This window comes from Bombus huntii, chromosome 11 (genome assembly GCF_024542735.1).
Source record: "Bombus huntii isolate Logan2020A chromosome 11, iyBomHunt1.1, whole genome shotgun sequence".
Lineage (NCBI taxonomy): Eukaryota > Metazoa > Arthropoda > Insecta > Hymenoptera > Apidae > Bombus > Bombus huntii.
This window is the reverse complement of record NC_066248.1, coordinates 7,226,385-7,246,937: the sequence shown is the minus strand read 5'-3', so window position 1 is coordinate 7,246,937 and position 20,553 is coordinate 7,226,385. Positions and strand designations below refer to the sequence as shown.

Below are 20,553 nucleotides of genomic sequence, written 5' to 3'. Positions count from 1 at the left end.
ATGGCAATAGGTTAAGATTTATTCTTAGAATACCCGCAGGCTCGTTCTGTCACGACTGATATATTACAAAGATAAAAGAAAAAAATCTGATCATGCGATTTTTTCGCATGAATGCAAATTTCCTCTTTTCCTTTAGTTAAGAGTCCTTTAATTAAATTTGCATAGTACCGGTTCCCAATAATACACAACACATAATCGAGATAAATATGTATCGCGTTATTCATTATACAACACCGCAGAGTCAACGAAGATAAATATACCGTTTATGCATTTATGCGAAATTTGAAGACTATATACAGTGTTTCCAATTTTTCGGAATGAACTGTACGAAAATAAAATTTTGATACCAATAATCAAACAACAAATTATCATCGAGCAGGATCGCGACGATCGTCGACAATTACTCAGACCAATAGAGAAATCCGGGTCATCTGGAGACTCCTTCGTCCTCGATTCGCTCACTCGCATAAGCGGCGCGTGAAAGTTAACGAGTGGCGGCCACATGGCTTGATTTATAATCGTCATCTTCCAGGACGATCTTGACGATAACAAGGGAAGCCGAGGCTCGACGTTAAGTCCTTAAGTCTGAGCCTGGCCGGCTTAAAAGTGTCACGGTTCGTTGCCCCGTTAGGATTCCCATCCTAGCGCCTGCAGGAAAGGAGGAAGAAATGAAACGATCGAAGAAGACGGCCACGATTTCCGTGAGACGCTATTAAGCTGATTTCACGTCGCATTTAAAATAAGCCGTGAGAACTGCCACGAAGGAGCAACGCCACTCGCGGCAATTACGCGAAGATCGTTGCCCGCTATACGGCCGGGCTGCGCGTTAATTAATCCTCCCTTATAAGACAGCTTGGAAAGGGGAAAAGACGGACAGATGGGTCGAAGAGAGTGAGAGAGAGAAGAAAAGGGGACAGAAGAGAAGAGATGGTTAGGACACGAGGGTGAGAGAAAAGAGGCGAGAAAATGTAAGGGATGATCCGTTGGAGACAAGCACGGATTTCCTCGCGATTATTGGTCTCTTTACGAATGATTAATTAACACGAATTGCCACAGGCAGAGAGACATCGTATCGTCCCTTCCGCGGCAGTCACCCTCCTTGCGGAGATGTATATTGGACGTAGCCTAAAGAAAGATCGCAGACGAGGAATTAAAAATGAAATGAAAATAGAATTATTGGTGAGAAGGGTTTGTCAGACGGTGGATATTACTCAGAGATGAGTTTGGGTTGAAGAGGTGGATGAACGACTTCGTGAAATGGGCAGCGAGGAAATTTGTCCTTAATTGCGCTTTATCGATGGATCATCCGTAATTAGTGAATCAAATTTGCTTTAGCCGATGTACCGGGCATTATTTAAATACACAAGGAGTTTTTAAAAACGTTGCTACACGCGTAAGTCTCCTAAAATTTTTGAAGAAAGAAGAAACATAAAATTATATTTGCCCTCTGTCATAGCGTGTATGCGTGTACTTATTTGTATATTTACTTCATAAGTAAGTGGATATTAAAACGTCTACTCATTTTGGAATGTATTCGATACAAACGTTCAAAGGACCTCCGCTGCTACGTTGGCATAGTTGTTAAAGCAAGTAGAACGTGATTACTCGCTCGAGCAAACCGTTTTGTGTCAAAACTCCTGTTTAATTGTCACGACCATTAAGTTCCGGAAGACACTTCCAGACTAATCTGTCTTACGACTCGTACGAACGGATGCCGGAATTTAATGAAAGACGCTTAACTCCATGCCAGGGAGTGGAGCACAAGCAGGTCGTAAAAGTTGCAACGGGCCGAAGAAAGTAGGCGAATGTGGTCGTGTTGAAAAGAAGGTGTACTCGTTCCCCGGTGCAACGCGAAAAACTCTCGAAATTCGTTCGAACTTTTCTGATCCGAGGTAACGAGGCATCCTTCGTTAGTGCAGCAATTACATAGCCCGAGTGGCATTGCCTCGCGAGAAATGAAGTCGACAAAGAAGATTGTGGAAAACTAGGATGGTATTGTCCCTTTGTTTCCTAATTTTTCAAAAACGTTCTCTCCTAACGAGAGTTTACTTTAATTGCGTTCGCAAAAGTTGCGTCGTTCGCAAACGTCGAATGAGTTTTTCAGTTTATGACACAGCTGTGACGACTCGCGTCACTTTTGACAGAATCCTTCTGAGGGAAGATCGAATGAGAAAAGAAAGGAAGAGATCGGTTAACCGTATAGTTACGAAAGATACCGGCGCGACGATAAATCCGTGTCCGAGGAGAACCACGATGCAATTTCGCTGATACGTATCTTTGCCATAATACAGCGGTATAAAGTGTAATTAGGCTGCTCCCTGGTTCGTCCTACAACATTGTTAATCCGAGTGGAAGGCGGCACGATTGGTCGGCCGTTTCGTGTCGCGGTGAGTCGCCGGATAAAGCTGTCCAGAAGTAGTTTAAGCCGACCCCGGACGTAACAACATCTGGACCTATTAAGGCCGAGATAGAGGCCGTTACGGGGTAACAAGCTCTCGCACCCTGGCCTGGTTGCTTACTTCACTCTCAGCTTGTAACGATAATCGGTGATGCCGGTTGGCTGAATTAATATCCGATTTATATACGTGCTTTTTGCCTGCTGTTACAGTTTTTGGTGTCGTTACATTATTGCTACCAAAGGCATTCTATCTATCGTTTATGATTCATATAATTCAAGTTTTCAAGATAGTTTTATCGCGTGACCTTTCATACTCTCCATTCACTCTTACGTGTAACTCGCGTTTTTCGACGTGTTCTCGCGGCAGCACGTAAATCCAAGGAAGAAGAAGGGTGACTCGTGGGACTGGCGACTCGTAGGATCAGGCTTAATGTGTATTAACATACGTAAGACTAGGACGGTCCTTATTATAAAGTCTAATATGGAAAGCGAAGCGGCGCGTGCCGCGACTCGTGAAACCGACTTACGCCACGGGGCTCGTGCCGCTTCGAAATTATTCCTCGAACTCGACTCGAAGGAAATATGCCGCCTCGAGACGTTCTCCCCGCTATGCTAAGCAGAAGACCGCCATTCAAGGCCTTGTTCTCTGGTAAACAGGCCCGGCGAACCTCTGTACGGCCTCCATTATTGCAAACGTTCCCGGAATTCCGTTCAAGGTAATTCTCGACTGTCGCGAAAGTAACCGTGATTCTGAATTCAATATCGTCGCGCGATGAATTTCATTACGGCATACCTGCACCGTCTCATCGCGTCCCTCTTTCTCTTTCTCTCTCTCTCTCTCTCTCTCTCTCTTTCTCGTTCGCAACCAAAATAAAGCAACCTTCCTTCCTGCAGTTTCATTTCACCACCATAAAGTCGCGGAGGCGAAACCACGTCTTCGTATCCTCTTTAAAAGATCCAGCTGGTACACGCAATATACACGGGCACAGGAGCCGACAAACACAGCGCGGTTGAGTACACAACGACCGAACGAAACAAGTGCCTTTGCCCTTCCGCGTCGCTACCAGAGAACAGTTCATCACTGAACGAGTATACAGACTTGATTTAAGCTGCACGCTTCGCTCACATGGAAAAACGATACTTTCCAGCAGCATCATAACGCTTCGCGAAAATTCGATAGGATACGAAGGGATGTTCCTGTGCTCTTGCTATTTGACTCGCAATTCGAATGGTTTCAATTAATTTCCTCGTACCAGGGAGCTCGTCAAGATTCAACGTGAAGAGATCTCCTCGACTCGACTGAAAATCTGCTAAGCCGTGGCAACTGCACCGAGAGAATTGTCCGCTACGGTGGCTAACACAGTCGCGCGGTAGCTGGCGTATAAATCTTGGCGCGTTCGTATTCGAATTGTAGTTTTCGGTCTGGCTTGGTAAGTAGGATCGAGGGGGATGAATTCGTGGCTAGAACGAGGAACAAGGAACAGAGAAATAGAACGGTCGTTTACCAGGGGATGGAGTTAAACTCTGCAAAAAACGAAGATTAACCTTTTGTCTACGGTCCGGCACGGTGTTCCTTTGTCCGAGTTGAGCACTCTGTCGCGACACCCTGTTTCTGTCTCTGCTATAGTCTACCGTCCTCCGTCCTATGGAAGCGTATTCGTGGCAGACTAGCCAGTGCTCGTTCCCCTTGGTCCTTTCGATTCTAGCTTCCTCCCCCTGACAACCCTTTTGCATACCTCTGCATCGCTACCGTTATCCGCTTTCGCGAGAGCAGGTTCGTGTCCAGCCACTGGTCGGAGCGCTTGCAACCCTCCGCGCTTTCGTTCTATCCGCCTTCTCGGTTAGAAAGTTAAATCCTAGGGTTCTGTAAAAGCCGCCTTCCCTTTACCTCGCTGACACTGGCCCTTTCCTCTAGCTTTTCCCTACACGCAGATTGCGCTCAGAGACACGTGCAAAGCCTTGAAATATTCTGAACGATCCACCGTGAAACATGCCCGGCATCTACTGACTCGGCCGCGGTCTACGCCAACCCTTTTCATACTCTTTAGCAATCTCCTTGCTCGTTCATCCTCTCCTTCTGTCGCTACCATGCGCTTTTTTACCACGAACACGGTTTTTACCACGACCCGCAAATGAACTTTTCTACAGGTAATTTCGATCGCTCGACCGCTTTTTTCGCTGGTCGACTAACAAGTATCGCGTAGTCGTCCAGGCTTTGCTTACAATTAGTCGATCTTTGAAGATTGATTAATGAGTAGGATGAAAGCCATCAAGACCACGAATTTGTACGGTAAAGATTGTAACGCGGAATATATGGACGGTCTGGTCGTTAGGTTAATGTGTCAGTTCTGTCTTTTCACGTCTTTTTACGGTGCGTTAGCGGTAAGCGTATTACAAACATTCCGATGCGTATTAATTATAGAAGTTTTGCGTTTGTAAATTTTGTCAGTATAAATATGGAACATGCAATATCAGTTACTGTATAATAGATTAATTGTAATTATTATTATAATATAAATTAATAATAATACAGCAATTAACAAATACATTAATAATATAATAATTAACAAAGCTCTTGTCCCCTTTTTATGGAGGATTGAGTATGACGATAATACTTTAAAAATATAATTGAAAAAAATTATTTAAATAGTATAGTTCCGTTCGGTGATTGGCAATTATTGAAATCGTATTATCTAATGAACGAAGCTCGTGTATCACCAACAAAATCATGGTGTAACAATATATTACCAACGACCACAAAAAAGCAGCGTCGGTATTTCTTTTCTAATGTCAATTCGATACTCGGGTCGCCACTAAAGGCCGAACACGACCACCATCGCATCGACAAGTCCGTGGAGAGTCGAGAAATATTGGAAAGCTTCCTTTGCAGGCGTTCAACGAGCTTGGCCAACGTCGGTTGCAATTCTCTATTAATCATGCCGCGGTAAATGCTAGAGGTCGTAACTAGTTTCGCCGCGGGCCGGCTCTGAATTTCTACCCGCTATCGACTTTATAGAATTGCGTTCGCCTTTTAATGCTTTCCAAGAGGCAGCGTGATAACGTCCCGTTCACTCTGAATCGTAGCTTGCGCTGAATTATGCGATTATCGGTCGTTACGACCGATATACTCTCCTACATGCTCTTCTTTCTTTCTCCCTCTCTCTCTTTCTCTATCTATTTATCTATTTATCTATCTATTTCTTTCTCGTTCAGACAGATACACTCTAATCGTGTTAAGGATACGCGAGAAAATAGGAGGGAAAAAGATATAGGAAAAAGGGAAAAATTGAAGATTTCGAGCATATCGAGGCAAACAAAAACAAGGAAATTTAAAAGGCTGGAAAAAGACAAAAAATAAACGGCCCACATTTGTGAAATACTAGCCAGAAAACCGAACGGTCTTCATAAATCCTGCGCGTAAATCAGTCTTTATGGAGTTCTCCCCTGGGTGGAAGCTATTTGGAGCATGTATGTATGTATATGTGGCAGCGTGGCTGCACACGGACGCAGTCATCGCGACGGTGGGACTGGTGAACGCGCTTCACACCTGTGCGCGACCCTCGTCGCGGCGCGTCTTCTACGCCCGAAATGGCGTCATCCTCCTAGAAACACGACGTCGTTTAAAGCCCTGAGTTAATCGAGGGAACCGGTAATGTCGTTAGAAGTTAACGTAACGATCTCCACGATACCCCTATTCTCTTTTTCCTTTCTCTTTCTCTAGCTCTTTTTCTCGACTCTAACAGTTGTTCAGAATTCTAATGCGCAATGGTGCAAGTGTTTCTCGAAACAATCTCGGGTTTACTTTCCTTGGAATTTGTATACGAAACACACAATCGGAGATTCAAGATTCCCTGGATTCTGAATTTTTTCAGTTTCGTAGCATCGCGAATATTTGTGCACGAAACGCGTTCAACGATTCTTGTATTTATTAACATTATACACGAGTATTGTAATTAACTTTTATACACAAGGTAATTCACGTGATGGACGATTTTGTTTAAAAAAAATAGGGACACTCTGGCGAAGGTATGACGCTATCCAACACGCTTAATCGCGATTGTATATCATTTTGGACGATAAATGTTTCTCTCAACGGTGAATCTCGAAAAGCGGAGATATCGGTCACGGATATCGCGGCGTGATTTATCATCGATTAAACCGACGTAATGCGCCATTGTTACTGAAACGCGCAGTCAGATAGGTACGTATATGAGGCTATACCAGGATGAGTGAGAGATCCTGGTATTGAGTAGCAATCAGCCGTGCAACTAGAACTCGGTATAGGCGCGCCAAAATGAGCTATAATACGTGTATTATCATTCCAATCGAGAATTCGATTGTCGCTTCTCTACCGACAACCCAAGGTCCATGTGACGTTCCATAATTCTTGACGATACCTAAAATGTCATTGAACAAGCTTAATACAACCTTGAGATAACTTCGAACGAGCTATGAACTATCCTTCTATATTAAGTAACACATAAATGTTCATAAGAATCTCTTTGATCGTGATTCTGTCAATTTTCTAATTTTCTACTTCTCACTTCTATTGCTAATTAGTAATTAAAATTTCAAACCACTTTAGTAAATTCCTCGCTTCATAGTACGTACATTTTATTTCAACTTTCATTTATTTTTCTAGCAAGAAACTACGTGGATCTTAACTCGAACTACATCCTATCGGATCTAACGTTCCATAGTAATTCCTCTTGCTCCTTTTTTATTCATCACGAATCTGTCAAGCACTAAGATCACTCTACCTCGTTCTACCATCTTCTATACATAGACGTTTCCTCAAAAGAGAGGCCCTTCCTCTGATCCGGTTTTAAAAGTCGTCGAGATTTATTCTCCCCGATCGTAAGAAACGGGCGGATCAACGTGATAGGAAGACGAAAAGAGTACCAAACCCTTTCGAAATTGCGAATACTTACTGGTCCGAGCATCAGTATAGCATCTGCTCACGAGCACGGGACCAAAAACGATTCACGGTCTTGCAAGCTCACGTCAGTCTGCGTGCGGTACGTGCAGAGGAACGATGTAGGGGAATCGAGTCCGTAAATCTCAGTTGGTCGTCCCTGGAGAACCATGTCTCAGTCACAGCCCGCGATTGCGCGAGTTAAAGGGTTTCGGTTAGGACACGTACCTGTACACGTAAGCTTCTGTTCATGCGAAATTCTCACGCTGAGACGTCTGCAGTTCGAGTGTCCTTAACGTGACTTTGATTTGACTGGAGACCGTAAAGTGGCTATGAACAATGCAGATTATTCGCCACCTTTCTAGAGAATTCCCAACAGGATTAAAAAACGTGCGTTTATTTGCTTTTGATGAAATTCATTGTTCTATTTAGAGAAAGAAGACGTTTTCGTTCTGTTCGTCACATAAATGAAAGCTCATTTGCAAGTACAAAACACGCATCTGGTGACAATGATGATTAAGAAAACTAATGTACCGTTTGAAAGTTTGAATCCTTCTGCAAGTTTAGTTTAATATATTCGGAGGAGAGGCTGTTGAAGTTTGCAAAGTCCGTACGCATATTTTTAGACATCTACCCAGATCTTGAACAATCTGTGAATAATCTTAGAAATCTTCAAATTCTAATCTGTCTTTCGTCAAGTTCTTTGACTTACGCGTTTCTTTCTGTACATTAAGAAACACTTCTTCGAGCATTTACATATCGCCCTTTGACATCGCGCTCGATTTATCAATTCCGTCAGTGAAGTTTTGTGAATGACAAAAAGAACGATCGTTCGACTACGACCTACACGTGGAAAAAGTTTCGAATTTTTATACAAGCACATATATATATGTACGTGATCGTGTATTCTACCGAGAAATAAACTCGATGAGAGAAACGACGCTGCTTGATACGACGATACAAACCGCGGATACAAACAAACGGAACCGATCCGACCATGGCGGCGTTTCATTGTACTTTTGAATAACCGGTGTCTGATCTTCCCGATAAACAAGACCGAAGTATTAAAAGATCGACAAATGGTAGTAGCATCGAGAACTAATAGAATATACGCGTCGAGTATCATTGGCGCGTCGCGTCGTTTAAATCGGTCAATATTTAAACGCGTCGTAAAATATCATCGCGTGCGCGCTCGTGAACATCCAGCCGTGTTTGATACATTTTAGTTATCATTTCGTATGCGCGTGCTTTATTCTTTTCATGGTACACAGTTTCCACGGTATTCTTTTCCAATCGGTTGAAACAAAATCTATCTTTTCGTGGCTCGTAACAAAAAAGGAATGGGATAGAAATAGGAGGATGGAGAATGAATAGAAGGTAAAAATAATAAAAACGGAATTCGGAGAAGCCAGACCGAGGGGTTGAATCTCGATAAACGACAGGCTACGAGAGCTGACGCAGTTGATTAATTCATACCGCCTATTTTCAGTGACTGCCTGTTTCGTGGATACAGACGCTTTAGTCTCTATTTTTTGCTCCTTACCGACCAGCATGCTGCCATTTTTGCGCCGCTTGATATCGAATCCATTGGTCGTGGATACGGGGGCATCGATTATCGTGTCTCCACCCGAAAGGGATCGCTTCTTGCGTGGCCATCTACGCCAATGTAACCCAGAAACCATGTTAACGTTATCGAAATTAATTCCATCCTTTTCCTTCGTTTCTTTCCTATTTAGGAAACTACGACCGAAGACTTTACTGTTGCGCGCAATGTTCGAAGTAATTTAAATAATTCGACGGCTGAAATTATTACGAAAAGGAACTGTAGGATTCTTATCGTTTCATGAGGGATTTTTGATATTGGAAAACAGATAATACAAGTAATCCGGTTTATAGTGTGAATAATCGTACCATTCGTTGAATATGTTAAAAACAAAATTCTTTCGCAGAGTTCGCTTTAAATTCTATCTCAGTTTTGAATTCAATTTTCAGGATAATCAGGACTCGGTTTGTAATTAATGTGAGTCGATATCTATTAAGTTAGTAACGGGCAGAAGGTTTTGAAGACGTGGACTAAATTATCAAACGACTGTCGAAAACTTTGAATCACGTTGAAATTAGCGTCACGATTAATTGAAAGCACGAAATAAAACCGACCACTGTTTTCCGTAGTCTTTGTCTAATATCGAATTCTCGTTTACAGATAAATTAATAATAATAATGCGTTGCATCGAATACAACCGATTAATGAATTGTTTATACTTGCCTTAATAGACAGTAAAATGCTTTATTAATTAATCTCTCCGTTGATAATTATTACCACAGTGTTATACATTTGAAAGCGAAATATTTTCATACGCACGTTGTGTATATAGTTTCGATAAAAGGGATTTTTATACATACCGATTGCTAATCAAAGATGCGATAAAGTTGCGCGTTTAAAAATTGCAAAGCCATGGAAACGGAACATAACTATCTGAGTGAATTCAGTTTCCAACGGATCATTGCGGAAATAAAATATTTTCGTTTATACAGCTTTTTCAAAGAAACGTCTGCTTTTTTTGGCACTATATAAATGATTCAGCCGAATATATGTATACCAAATATTATATTATTATATAAAATATAACCGTTACGTCATATAATATTAACTTAGATCACAGGATATGTTATTAAACATATTGTAATACATAGTATGAAACGTATTATAACGTACTACGAACAATTTACGAAAATAATATCTCTCTCTCTTTTTCATTTCATGCGATAGTGAGAAAGATATTTTCATTTATTTCTGTTCAATATTTCGCCACCGTATCGCTATATTCCAAGTTCTCACGGAGAAAACTTTTTTCGCAGTCGCAATTAACTTTTCGTCCCTGCGCGACCAATATTAACGAGACGAATAGAAGGAAAAAAGAAGAACCGTGGTTTCGGCTCAAAGAACATGATAAGTGAGCCGACTAAACAAGCGCAGCGTTTGCTTTTCATTATAACTTGTATGAGATTAACGCTCGGTCCGTTTATTTACAGCAAACGGGTTTAAATAATACGTAAATTGCCCGCCGCTGCTGTTAATATGACAGACTAATTTTAATCCTATCCCCTGCCCCCCCCCTCCCATATCCCGCCATGCCCACGTGTGTGCCCGCCCTCCCTCCTTCCGCCCTTGGTCGAGCATCGACTTTTCCCTCATAATGCAACCGGTGCCGCTGACCGGTTTGTAAAATATAATAAAGTGTTATCGCTCGTTGTTATGCCGCGCATTACGCGGTTACCGTGCACGTTGGATACATTGAATGTATACAGGATTGTCGACTAACAGCCAGATATTTCAACGACTCAATTTATTGTCGCAAATTAATCCTTCCGCCGGACGCGATCGATATTACGAAGAAAAAAAGAAGAGCGATCCTGTGAAATTAATGCGACAGGCGAAGCAACTGTTTGTGTTATTGGCACAAACAGAGTAGGATTTTATCTCGTAATAGCCGTGAAAATCGACGGAGAAGATAATCAGTCGATCAGGCAGGTGAATTATCGAAATTATCGGATTCCGAAATTACTGTTTTCCAACTTGCATATCATATGATGTTATTATCCGTGAAATACAAATCGGACGTGCAAAGGTACATAATCCTGCGTAATAAGCTACAATATTCACCGTATCGTACCGAGGAACAGTTGCAGACTTGCTAATCGTAACTTTAAGTCTCGTTATATCTTATGTATATCGTATATTAAATATCAGAAAGTATATTAGAATAAGTCGTAACACGACGAAGTGTTACTTCGTTTCATGAAAATTCCAATTCTATAGAGAACGTCTCTTTCCATTAAAGCTTTCCGCGAAACACCAAACATCATTCACATCGAATCCGACTCTCGTTTAGAAACAGGATTCCAAGTGTAATCACGCGTCGCGGAAGGGAAACCCAGCAGCGTGGCCAAAACATTGAAACGCGGGAATACAGTTGCTATCGTAACAAAATAATCGTCCTCCCCCTCGGTCACGCTGAGATGGCGCGCGAGAAACTGGACTGGCTTCGTGGAAACTCAAAGGAAGAAGCACGGTTTCCCGCGTTCTCTCGGTGCGCCCCTTTGAGGCTCCGTCACCTTTTGTCGGCGCGCATCTCCACGGAAGGAAGTGGACAGAAACGAAAGCCGAAACGGTATAAGTAAGAGTCGAGAAGAACGATGACGATGCGACTACGGCGGTCGGTTAGGGGGAAGAAAAGGGAAACGCTAAACGCGAAGAGTAGAGGACGAGGTCGAAACTAGACACGGTGAAAAAGGAATATAGGGGAAAGGTAAAGGAGAAAAAAAAGAAGGTTACCGCGTGCAAGAGAGTTTCTTCTTCGGGTTTGGCTTCGTCCCACAGAAAGCAATTTCTTAACGTAACCTTATCTGCGAGTATAGCTTGCACGCCACGTACAGCTCTGTGCAAAGACGCGTATGTGCCGAGCACACAAAGCGGCGGCGACCGACTCGCAACTCACGTGACGAAACAAGAAATATCCTAACCACGGATCCGAGGAATAGTAAGAATACCGACTTTCACGAGCTTTCCCTTGATGCACTCTCTCCCTTTCTTTCTTTCCCTTTCTCTCGCGCGAATTCATGCAGCAGCCATCGTTCTTTTTCTCGTCCCCGGCCGATTTCGCGGAGAATTTCACTCGTTGTCACACTGTTTACTTTTTCGTAGCACCCTTTTTCGTGCCGATGCTAACGGACGTTCCTCCTACACCGTGGGACACTATCAAAGTATGCGAACGATCGTCAAACAAAATTTCACGTTCCGAAATTTATGACGTCCTTGATATGGTGCGAAATTTCGTCGGCACAAAAATCCTGATACTCGACTTTTCCCTTTGTCGCAGCGGCAATCGAGAGACTTCGGTAAAATCTCGTGGCGAGATATTAGCGAGCAGCTCGATAATGTTGGCCGGTGTAACGTGATTCCAAGAAGAGCCAGAAAAACCCGTAAAAAGCGAGCGCTGTGCACCCTCTCGCATTTATATCACGTGAACCGACAATTCTTCCCTTTCTAACCCTTTCTTTCTTTCCTTCTCCCTCCATCTGCCTTTGTGGTTCTCTCTGACTCCTCCTTTCTCTCTCTTTCTCTCACCCCATCCACCGTTGGTGCCACGGTTTTTTCTACATGTAATTTATCGGCTGGACTCTTTTTTTTCGCCCAACCGCTGCGTTCCTTTACCCCTTTTCTCTGTCTCTTTCATTCCCGTGCCTTACTCGCATTCGCACCAGCAACGCCGCGACGGGGCGTATAAGCGGTTGGGGGGGGAACGGAGGGCGCAGCGATTTATAGTAACTGCACCCGCTCTCGTAGAATATTTTTGGCGGAATTTCTACTCTACTTTTTTCATCCAGTGATCTCTATGGAGCCGCGGATCTTTTCCCCTCGTATTCAGGAAAACCCTTTTTCGACCCAACGATAAAGCATAAATGGAAGTTTCCCCTTCTCCTCTTCATTTGGAATAACCACATACAGATATGCATATGCGTGTTATACGCGCGGGAAAAATTTACGTTTTGGAAGGTTACTAATTATCGAGCTGGGTGAATGAAAAGATCGCGGCGAATAGAGCAAAATTCGAAGATTATGCATTTCTGAGATAATAACGTGTATATTAATGCGACCGGACTCAATTTTACAAGAATTACTTCGAAGTATGTGCTTTTGCACAAACATGGTTTCGTCGTAATTAATTTGTTTGAGGTAAAATCAGGGAGTTGATTATTTTAAGCTGTTATCCAAGAAAATATTCGGAATTTAAAGTTCTACGGAAGTTAAACATCCTGTTCGCGTTACATAAACGGGAATAAGGCTCGCGCTGCTTATAATTCACGAAACGTAAAGTTCCCTTCTTTTAAATTAATAATGATTAACGATACGAAATCGCTTGACACAGGCTTCGCCTTACCAAGCACACCGCCGTTAAACATTTAACAACCGATAGTCGTGCAACTTCAAATTGCCCACCCTTCGAGCCACGTACTTTACATGAAGCCTCTATTCGGCCTTTGACCCCCTCGTAAACTTTATCAAGCCAAAATACGCAGGCTATATACCGTCTTAAACTATCTTTAAAGATGCATCGTCGTTAACAAACCTTTACGTGCTCGCTCGTATTTAAGGCCTATCAAGGTACCATAAATTCAGGTTGAAATAATTCAAAGCCATTATCGTTGAAAAAAGATCATTCTTCTGGTCTGCGAGAAGAATTATAATTGTCACGTGTATTATCCTCTTTAAACATCTACCGGCGATTCTAATCTTCATCGACATGAAATATATCTTTATATGGCGTACATGAAACGCAACATTCTGATAAAAACGCGTTCAAAGGCAAACATACATGCTGTTAGCACGATTTAAAGTTTAATCGCGAAACAATAATCCATGCGAACATACGAATGTCGACGTTACACGAGAACGCACGCGAAAGATACGACGTAGATGCGACCAGTTCGACTGACAGTAATGTGGCTGATGCGTATCGTATCGCGATACACTTGCTAGGGATAACAAAATAGCATATCAGTGCTGATATAGGGCGCATCTCGTTTACGTAGATTGCTCTTCGAAAGCAACGATACGCAAAACAATTCGGAGAAACTATTTTTTGAAACGGTGTGGGTGTTCGAGCCTCGAAGGCTGCAATATGTGAAATGCTTCGCAATTAATGTATACGATATATTGGATGTCGTAAAATATACAGAGAACAGTTAAAATTGTGCAAATGAACAGAAATTATGTAACAGGCGCGGCGAAATATACGAGAGAATGTAATGTTAATTTATATGACAGGAGAAATATACGAGGTGCCGATGTGTAAGTAATTTTACTAAAAAGTAGCTGGGGAGCAGCAAAGTTTAAAAGTCGTGCTCAAAATTTTATGTATCGTGTAAAACTCATGCAAACGTCGTTTATAATGATGAAAAAGCTCTCTGAACGATAAGCTTCTTTAAAAAAAAAAAAAAAAAAAAAATAGAGGGAAAGTTTTTCAAGTTTCGAAAAAATGTCTGATAAAACTGAGTATGCTTGAAATGCTTTAATTAAGTTAAGTGGTTCATGTTTCAAACATTTTTCAATATAACGCGCACGTCGAAAGGTACGGCAATCTCAAACGTTTGCGGATGTCTGGCTACGTACTGTCCGCTACTACTTTCTCGATTGCGCTATTTTCGCTAGTAGATTACGTTGAACGACAGACACTAAGCTCTACTAAACTCGAGTAGAAGAAAATACGTACAGACATAAGCTATGCGAAAAGATTTAATCCAACTTGCTTAAGGAATAAAACATGCAAGTTAAAATCTCAGTTCGACGAATTTGATCAACTCCGGTTCTTTACCTCGGCATAAGAACAAAAATTGCCCAACTCCATAAAAACTTTGAAAGTACACACTACTTTGCCACCGATCCAATCGGAAGCTCTTAACCCCTATACCTTCTATTCAGCACACTTTTCTCGTGGTTCTAAGAATTCTTTTGTTCAATTAAATTTCGAGAGCCGATACCGTGAATACATTTGCGAATAGCTGCTCCTAACTGAGTTAGAGCGAAACGGTCTCTATATAATGCTACGTGTGCCGTGAATACAGTCGGCAGAATATTGTTTCAAGAGAGATGAAGGCAAAAGCGAAAAAGGGCGTCTCGTTAGTATGGTGTATTATTTATTGGAATTATGCGGAATTCCTTATCCTTTTGCAGAACGGAAGCGAAACTACGAGCTAGATGAGACCCGATAAAAATTATTTGCTGGAAAGCCATTCGTAAATGGAATAAATTTCGCGGCGGCGCGCCGAGTGCCTCTATCTAAGAGTACGAAATACAGAGATATTCGTAGCTTTTCTTGGCAACGCGAATGCGCTCGAAAACGCGAGCTTCTCAGAACGTTCGAACGATTCTGTGCAAACACTACAGACGATGCTTGGCAAACGTTAAGCCGATTCACGAAAACGCGTGAAGGAGCATTCACACGATGGTTACTAAAATTTTATATTTAAATAATACACTTGATAGGATTTCGAGAATTAAATCTTGAGCGACGAGTAATGTACTTGTCGAGTTTTATTCTTTCGCGCATATCGTGCCACCTGCAAATTCAGACGTATTACCGCAAATAATTGGCCATTAATCATGAAATGTTTATGTTCCAATTAATAGCATAGAGAACTCAAATTCTCATGAGATATAATTTTCATTTACTCAAATATATAATGTTCAACGCTTGGACAAAGAAAATGCAAGATAATTTTGTATTTCGAAATTTCGTGGCCTGTACAATTGATAAAAGATAGTTCTGTTATTAAAGAGATAAAAGACGCATTGAAATTCACGCGTGTAACGTAGAAACGATGCAAAATTTCTGTCGAACGATGATTTATAAAACATTAAGTCGAATAAAGTTGTACCATTATGTTTTCAGGTTCGAAGTATTAAATATCGTGTCCTTTGTCTGTACTTCTATTCGCTTTCTCCTCGCATCTGTTCTGGCCACTAATCAGACTGTGCGAGCGCATGAATTTGACAGACCGTCGCGTCGAATCGCGGGGAATCGGGACCGTTTCCAATTATTCCGCCGCGTACACGACCCTTCAAGGCTGATTTACGCGGAATTCAAAACTAATTGGCCGGGCGCATCGTTGTCATCGAAACATCTAATGTTGCCCGAAGTAACATGGACCAAAGTATCCCGAATATTCCCAATTTCCGCCTAACCATATTCAATATCCGAATGTTGAAACTTCGGATATCCGCAGTGCGCATTGCCGAAACGATCGTATCGATGAACTATTCAAATAATGGTATAACTGTACCTAACGTCCGCCTCGTCCTTTACACGACCAACTTCCCTAATAATTGATAATCGACATTCCCTGCGCTACAAATTTCACGCGATCCGCCCCGCTGCTCTCCAAACGCGTTAAAGTAATTTCTACCCTTGTTAAGGCGATCAGATGTAACGATGTTTCAACGCAGTCGGTTGCTCGTTCGTACTTACGCCGAATTCCCAGAATTATGCACCGTCACGCAAAGAAAAGACGAATTAAATGATTAATGAACCGAGATCGAGCTTAAAGATTAATTATCGTTCGATGAATCGATTTAAACGTAATTGCCAATTATCGAAAGATACACGTACTTACTTGTTTCGAGAGAAATTTCGACAAATTCTTTTTATAATTATCGCAGGATGTTTTTCAAGATTGCTTATTATAAGAGAACTTCCCTACTCACGATGATAAAGAACATTTTATACGACAGGATTTTAAGCTATTAGTAATTCTTAAATGTAACGGAAATAATAAAAGTAACGCAAAATTAATGCAAACATATCGGTAATACATTTGTCCTTTAATAATATGTTTCTCATAATTGGAATTTCCTTCAGAAATTTTGCCAACATTTTCTTTTTCAATTTCGCTAGACGTTCTATTGAAGCTAATGCAAGAGTTGCGATTCATTGAAACAATGACCCGACCATATCCATGCACGATACTTTGTCGAAGTACCAACATCTGCCACGCACATACATAGATGATCGTGTTACAATGACCACGAAATGCAAACATTACCAACGAAAATCCTGAACAAAATACGCCAATAGTATGGCGTGCAAATAGGTACCGTGCAACAATGGCGGAAATGCGTGAGATGGTTGAAAAAGTGCCCTCGCATAATGCGTTTGACAGTATGATTTGTATCGGTGTTTTATAGAAGTACGTAGCTTTTCAACAAAAGATAATGATCGGAACATGTTTCGAATAACAACAATAAATGCAGCCTGGTTGCGTAAAAAGCCCGCGATCGAACAATTGTCAGCAATCTTGATTTAGGAAGAAATATTCATGCACCGTTTGGAATCTAGACGCAGCTAAATTCTATTCTACTGCAATGGGAAAAATCACTCCACCCATAAATCAAGATAAATAAAAAGGGAAAAAGAGAGATAAACGCCTGAATGTAAACGCACTTTACAGCAATCCACGCAACGACGCAATAATTTCGCAATCCTCTAACTCGTAATTCCAACTATTAATGTCTGACCATTGCATAGCTGGACTACTGAAAAATTGCCAGTTTCACGATAGCGGACGAGGGTGTGCAAAATAATCACGATCACGTCGAGAGAAATAACTTTCAAGAACGACCGTTCATTGTACAAGGCAAGATTGTCAGCGTGGCTACGATAGCGTGATCGTTCGAATCGAAACGGTGTGATTTCGAAATTCGCTAGCTGGTTGCGATCCCGGTATAATTGAGTCGTGAGTCGGCTGGAAAGACGCGAACCCTCGTGTCCAACAATCTACGAGATAACTCGTTTTTAAATATCGCGTGCTTGCTAGTTTACATCGGCTGGCAACCCATTATAACGCGATTGTGCTACGTCGTTTGCTGTCTTTTTCCATTTTTCTCTGGGTATCGAGTGCTTTCGATGTCTGACTATATTTGCCGTGTTTCACTGTTGCTGGTAATTTTCCAAAGTATGAAAGACGTCTGTTTTAAGCAATTTATGCGAGACTAGAAACACTATCAAATGCAAAATTAGTTTTATTCTATTTAATACTCACCCTCGATAATGGGACGCTGCGGCTTGTAAGACATGTCTGTAAAAAGAAAGGGATTAATTATTAGTAAAATTAGTCACGATACGTATCGTGTTAGCTAGGCTAAGAATTTTTAATGGCACAAGCATACTGAAGCGTGTCTCGATTATACTCGTTCTCTCTAGTGTGATACTTATCTTATCTCGTCTGATATTTGCAAGAAAAGGATAATCGGTAAAATAATTAACGTAGGAGATTATCTAACGAAGGCACGCTGTTTTCGAGGAACTTCAAGAATCTTCGATAAGTTCGAAGTTAGAAACTAACAACGGTTTCAAGTTGCCTCCATTTCAACGAAATTCATACTTAGGGATTTGATGAAAATTACTGTACCGTAATTTCATCATTTCTCGTGCTTATTTAAAGTTGTTACGTACGTACGGTATAAAATGTGAACGTTATTATCAACACGGAAGCGAAAGATGTTCATAAGATATCGATTAACCAAGAAGCACACTTTTCACCACCGTACCGTAAGATCAGACCAAAAATTACCTAATTCCATTTAGTAAGTTGAAATTAGCTCCGAAATCAAATAAAACCTTAACACTCTTGCGAACCCTTCAAGTTCAACATTCATCGTCAAAGAAGATCGTATATGAACACAACTCTCTTAATTGCGTGCGTAACGAAATCACGTGTTGACAAAATCAAAGTGTCTTCCCCGGGCTGTGCCCAATCCGTAGCCTGCTGGCAAACTTTCGTCGACTTTGTCGCGGCCTCAGACAACCGTAATTAACGTTTCAGGGCGCGGATCAGCCTGATCCAGGGTTTCCCGAACAACGAAATTCAAGGAAGGAAGGAAGATGCACGGATCGAGGGCAAGGCAGATAGACGGGGCAATTTCGAGGAGCAAATAACAGGGAAATTCAGGATGGCCGAGTCGCGCAACATTTCCCCCTCAGCTTGCTCCACAAGCTTCACCCTTCGCGAAACTTTTAATTATCCTTTCGTGGCCCGGTCCTTTAATGAAGATCCTTCGCGTCCGCCACACAACCACGTATGACGTTCCAAATAATTACAAGTTTCCTGCATGAACTCGAGACTTACAGCGTCCGGAGGATAGGGGTTTGCCGTATGTCGGGGAGTCAGGAGAGTATAAGGCACGTGTGAGTTTAGAAAAGCACGAAAAAGATTAAAATTATTGGAGAATCTATTACTTGAGAATTGTTGATTCGTTGAAATCTGTCGATAGCGATATTATAATTGAAAGTTTGCTTAAACAAATTAATTCTTTAATTAATATGAGAAACCCAGTATTTTTCTATCCAATAACGGCAGACGAACGTTTCGTAATTTAATATCGACAATTTCAGCCGTCCGATGAACTGTTTCCAGAGAATTGAAAAAATAAAAAATCCACGTCAAATGTATGTTTCAAGTAGGCAAGGGGCGTGTTTATATGGATTGGACTGAAACATTGATACGAATTACAACTAACGTTACTCAAGGCAACGCGATAATTCTTGCAATTAAACATACGTTATGACCACAGGATTTTTTAAGCGAGGATGGTTTTTGTTATACCACGTGCACGCGTGCTCGCACGCCCACGTACACAGTTTCGTTATAATATATTAACGCAGAAATATCGCTCGTTCGTCATCCAGTAATTTATCACGCATATGCATTGGTACGATCTACACTGGTACGCTTGAACATCGGGAAAAAATGGTTTTCGAGAGTCGAACAAATGTATTTTAAATCTGTGGCGTTCCACGTATGACTAAACAACGAAGGAGAGAGGTGAAAATGCTTCACAACACTAGAAAAGCAGAGTAGTGTAAAAATCAATGAAAGGGAAATATCGTTTTAAATTCAATGGAATAGTTTCGTCCCTCTTCTTTTCCCCGCGTTTTCTCTCTCTTTCTCTTTTCTTTTCTCGTATACGAATTTCGTTGGTTTGCGAACGAGCACCGCTTTTCCGAAATTACTTGTTGCAATGTCGACGTAATTACATCGTGTTGGCGATTCATAAGGACTCCACGAGCACAATTTTGCGTCGTTGCACCACACCGCGCCATCCCGCCACGCTCGTTGACCGTCGGATTTTTATCCGCCAACCAGAAAACGAGTTTTCGTTGCCACGCCTATAATTGTTTCTTAATTGAACTCGTTCGTCCATTTCCACGATATGTCTAATCGAAGGGTTTCCTAATAGCCGGCCGTACGTAGAAGCGTGTCTGTTAGTTAGAAACGCGAGAGAAAGCATCATGAAAATTGCTATAAATTTTTAATAAATATTTTCGTTAGCGCGCTGTATCCCGATGTCTGCTTACGGGACCTGCAACAGAAGTATGTTTCACGAAACAAGCAACTACATATTTTCCAGACTTTAACAAATGAGAACAATAACGCTTTGTGCGCCTGACGCCTCATAACAATATCTGCAAATATTCCTAGTTAAGCAACTTTTTAATGAAAGCGTTTTCGCGAAACATGGCTACTAGGGATAGATTAATTTTTCAACAAGGATTTTTTCCCCAAAGGTTTTAGCAAACGATCCAGAGAAATCGCAAATAAAACCACTTTCCCCTGTATTTACCACTTTTTTTCAAGGAAGTATATTGCAGGATAAAACACGAGAAGGAAGATGTTTTAAAAT

The 20,553-nt window shown here is 41.5% G+C and overlaps 1 protein-coding gene across 10 annotated transcripts in view; it reads right to left on the bottom strand.

The window, feature by feature from the left end:
• The window catches only part of LOC126870824 (agrin-like), a 384,318-nt gene that overhangs the window by 228,792 nt on the left and 134,973 nt on the right, over window positions 1-20,553 (bottom strand). For all 10 annotated transcript variants that reach the window (XM_050628849.1, XM_050628850.1, XM_050628851.1 and 7 more), the window contains one exon: window positions 17,913-17,948. In XM_050628849.1, the coding sequence (XP_050484806.1) occupies window positions 17,913-17,948 (36 nt within the window). The remainder of the gene's footprint in view (window positions 1-17,912; window positions 17,949-20,553) is intronic.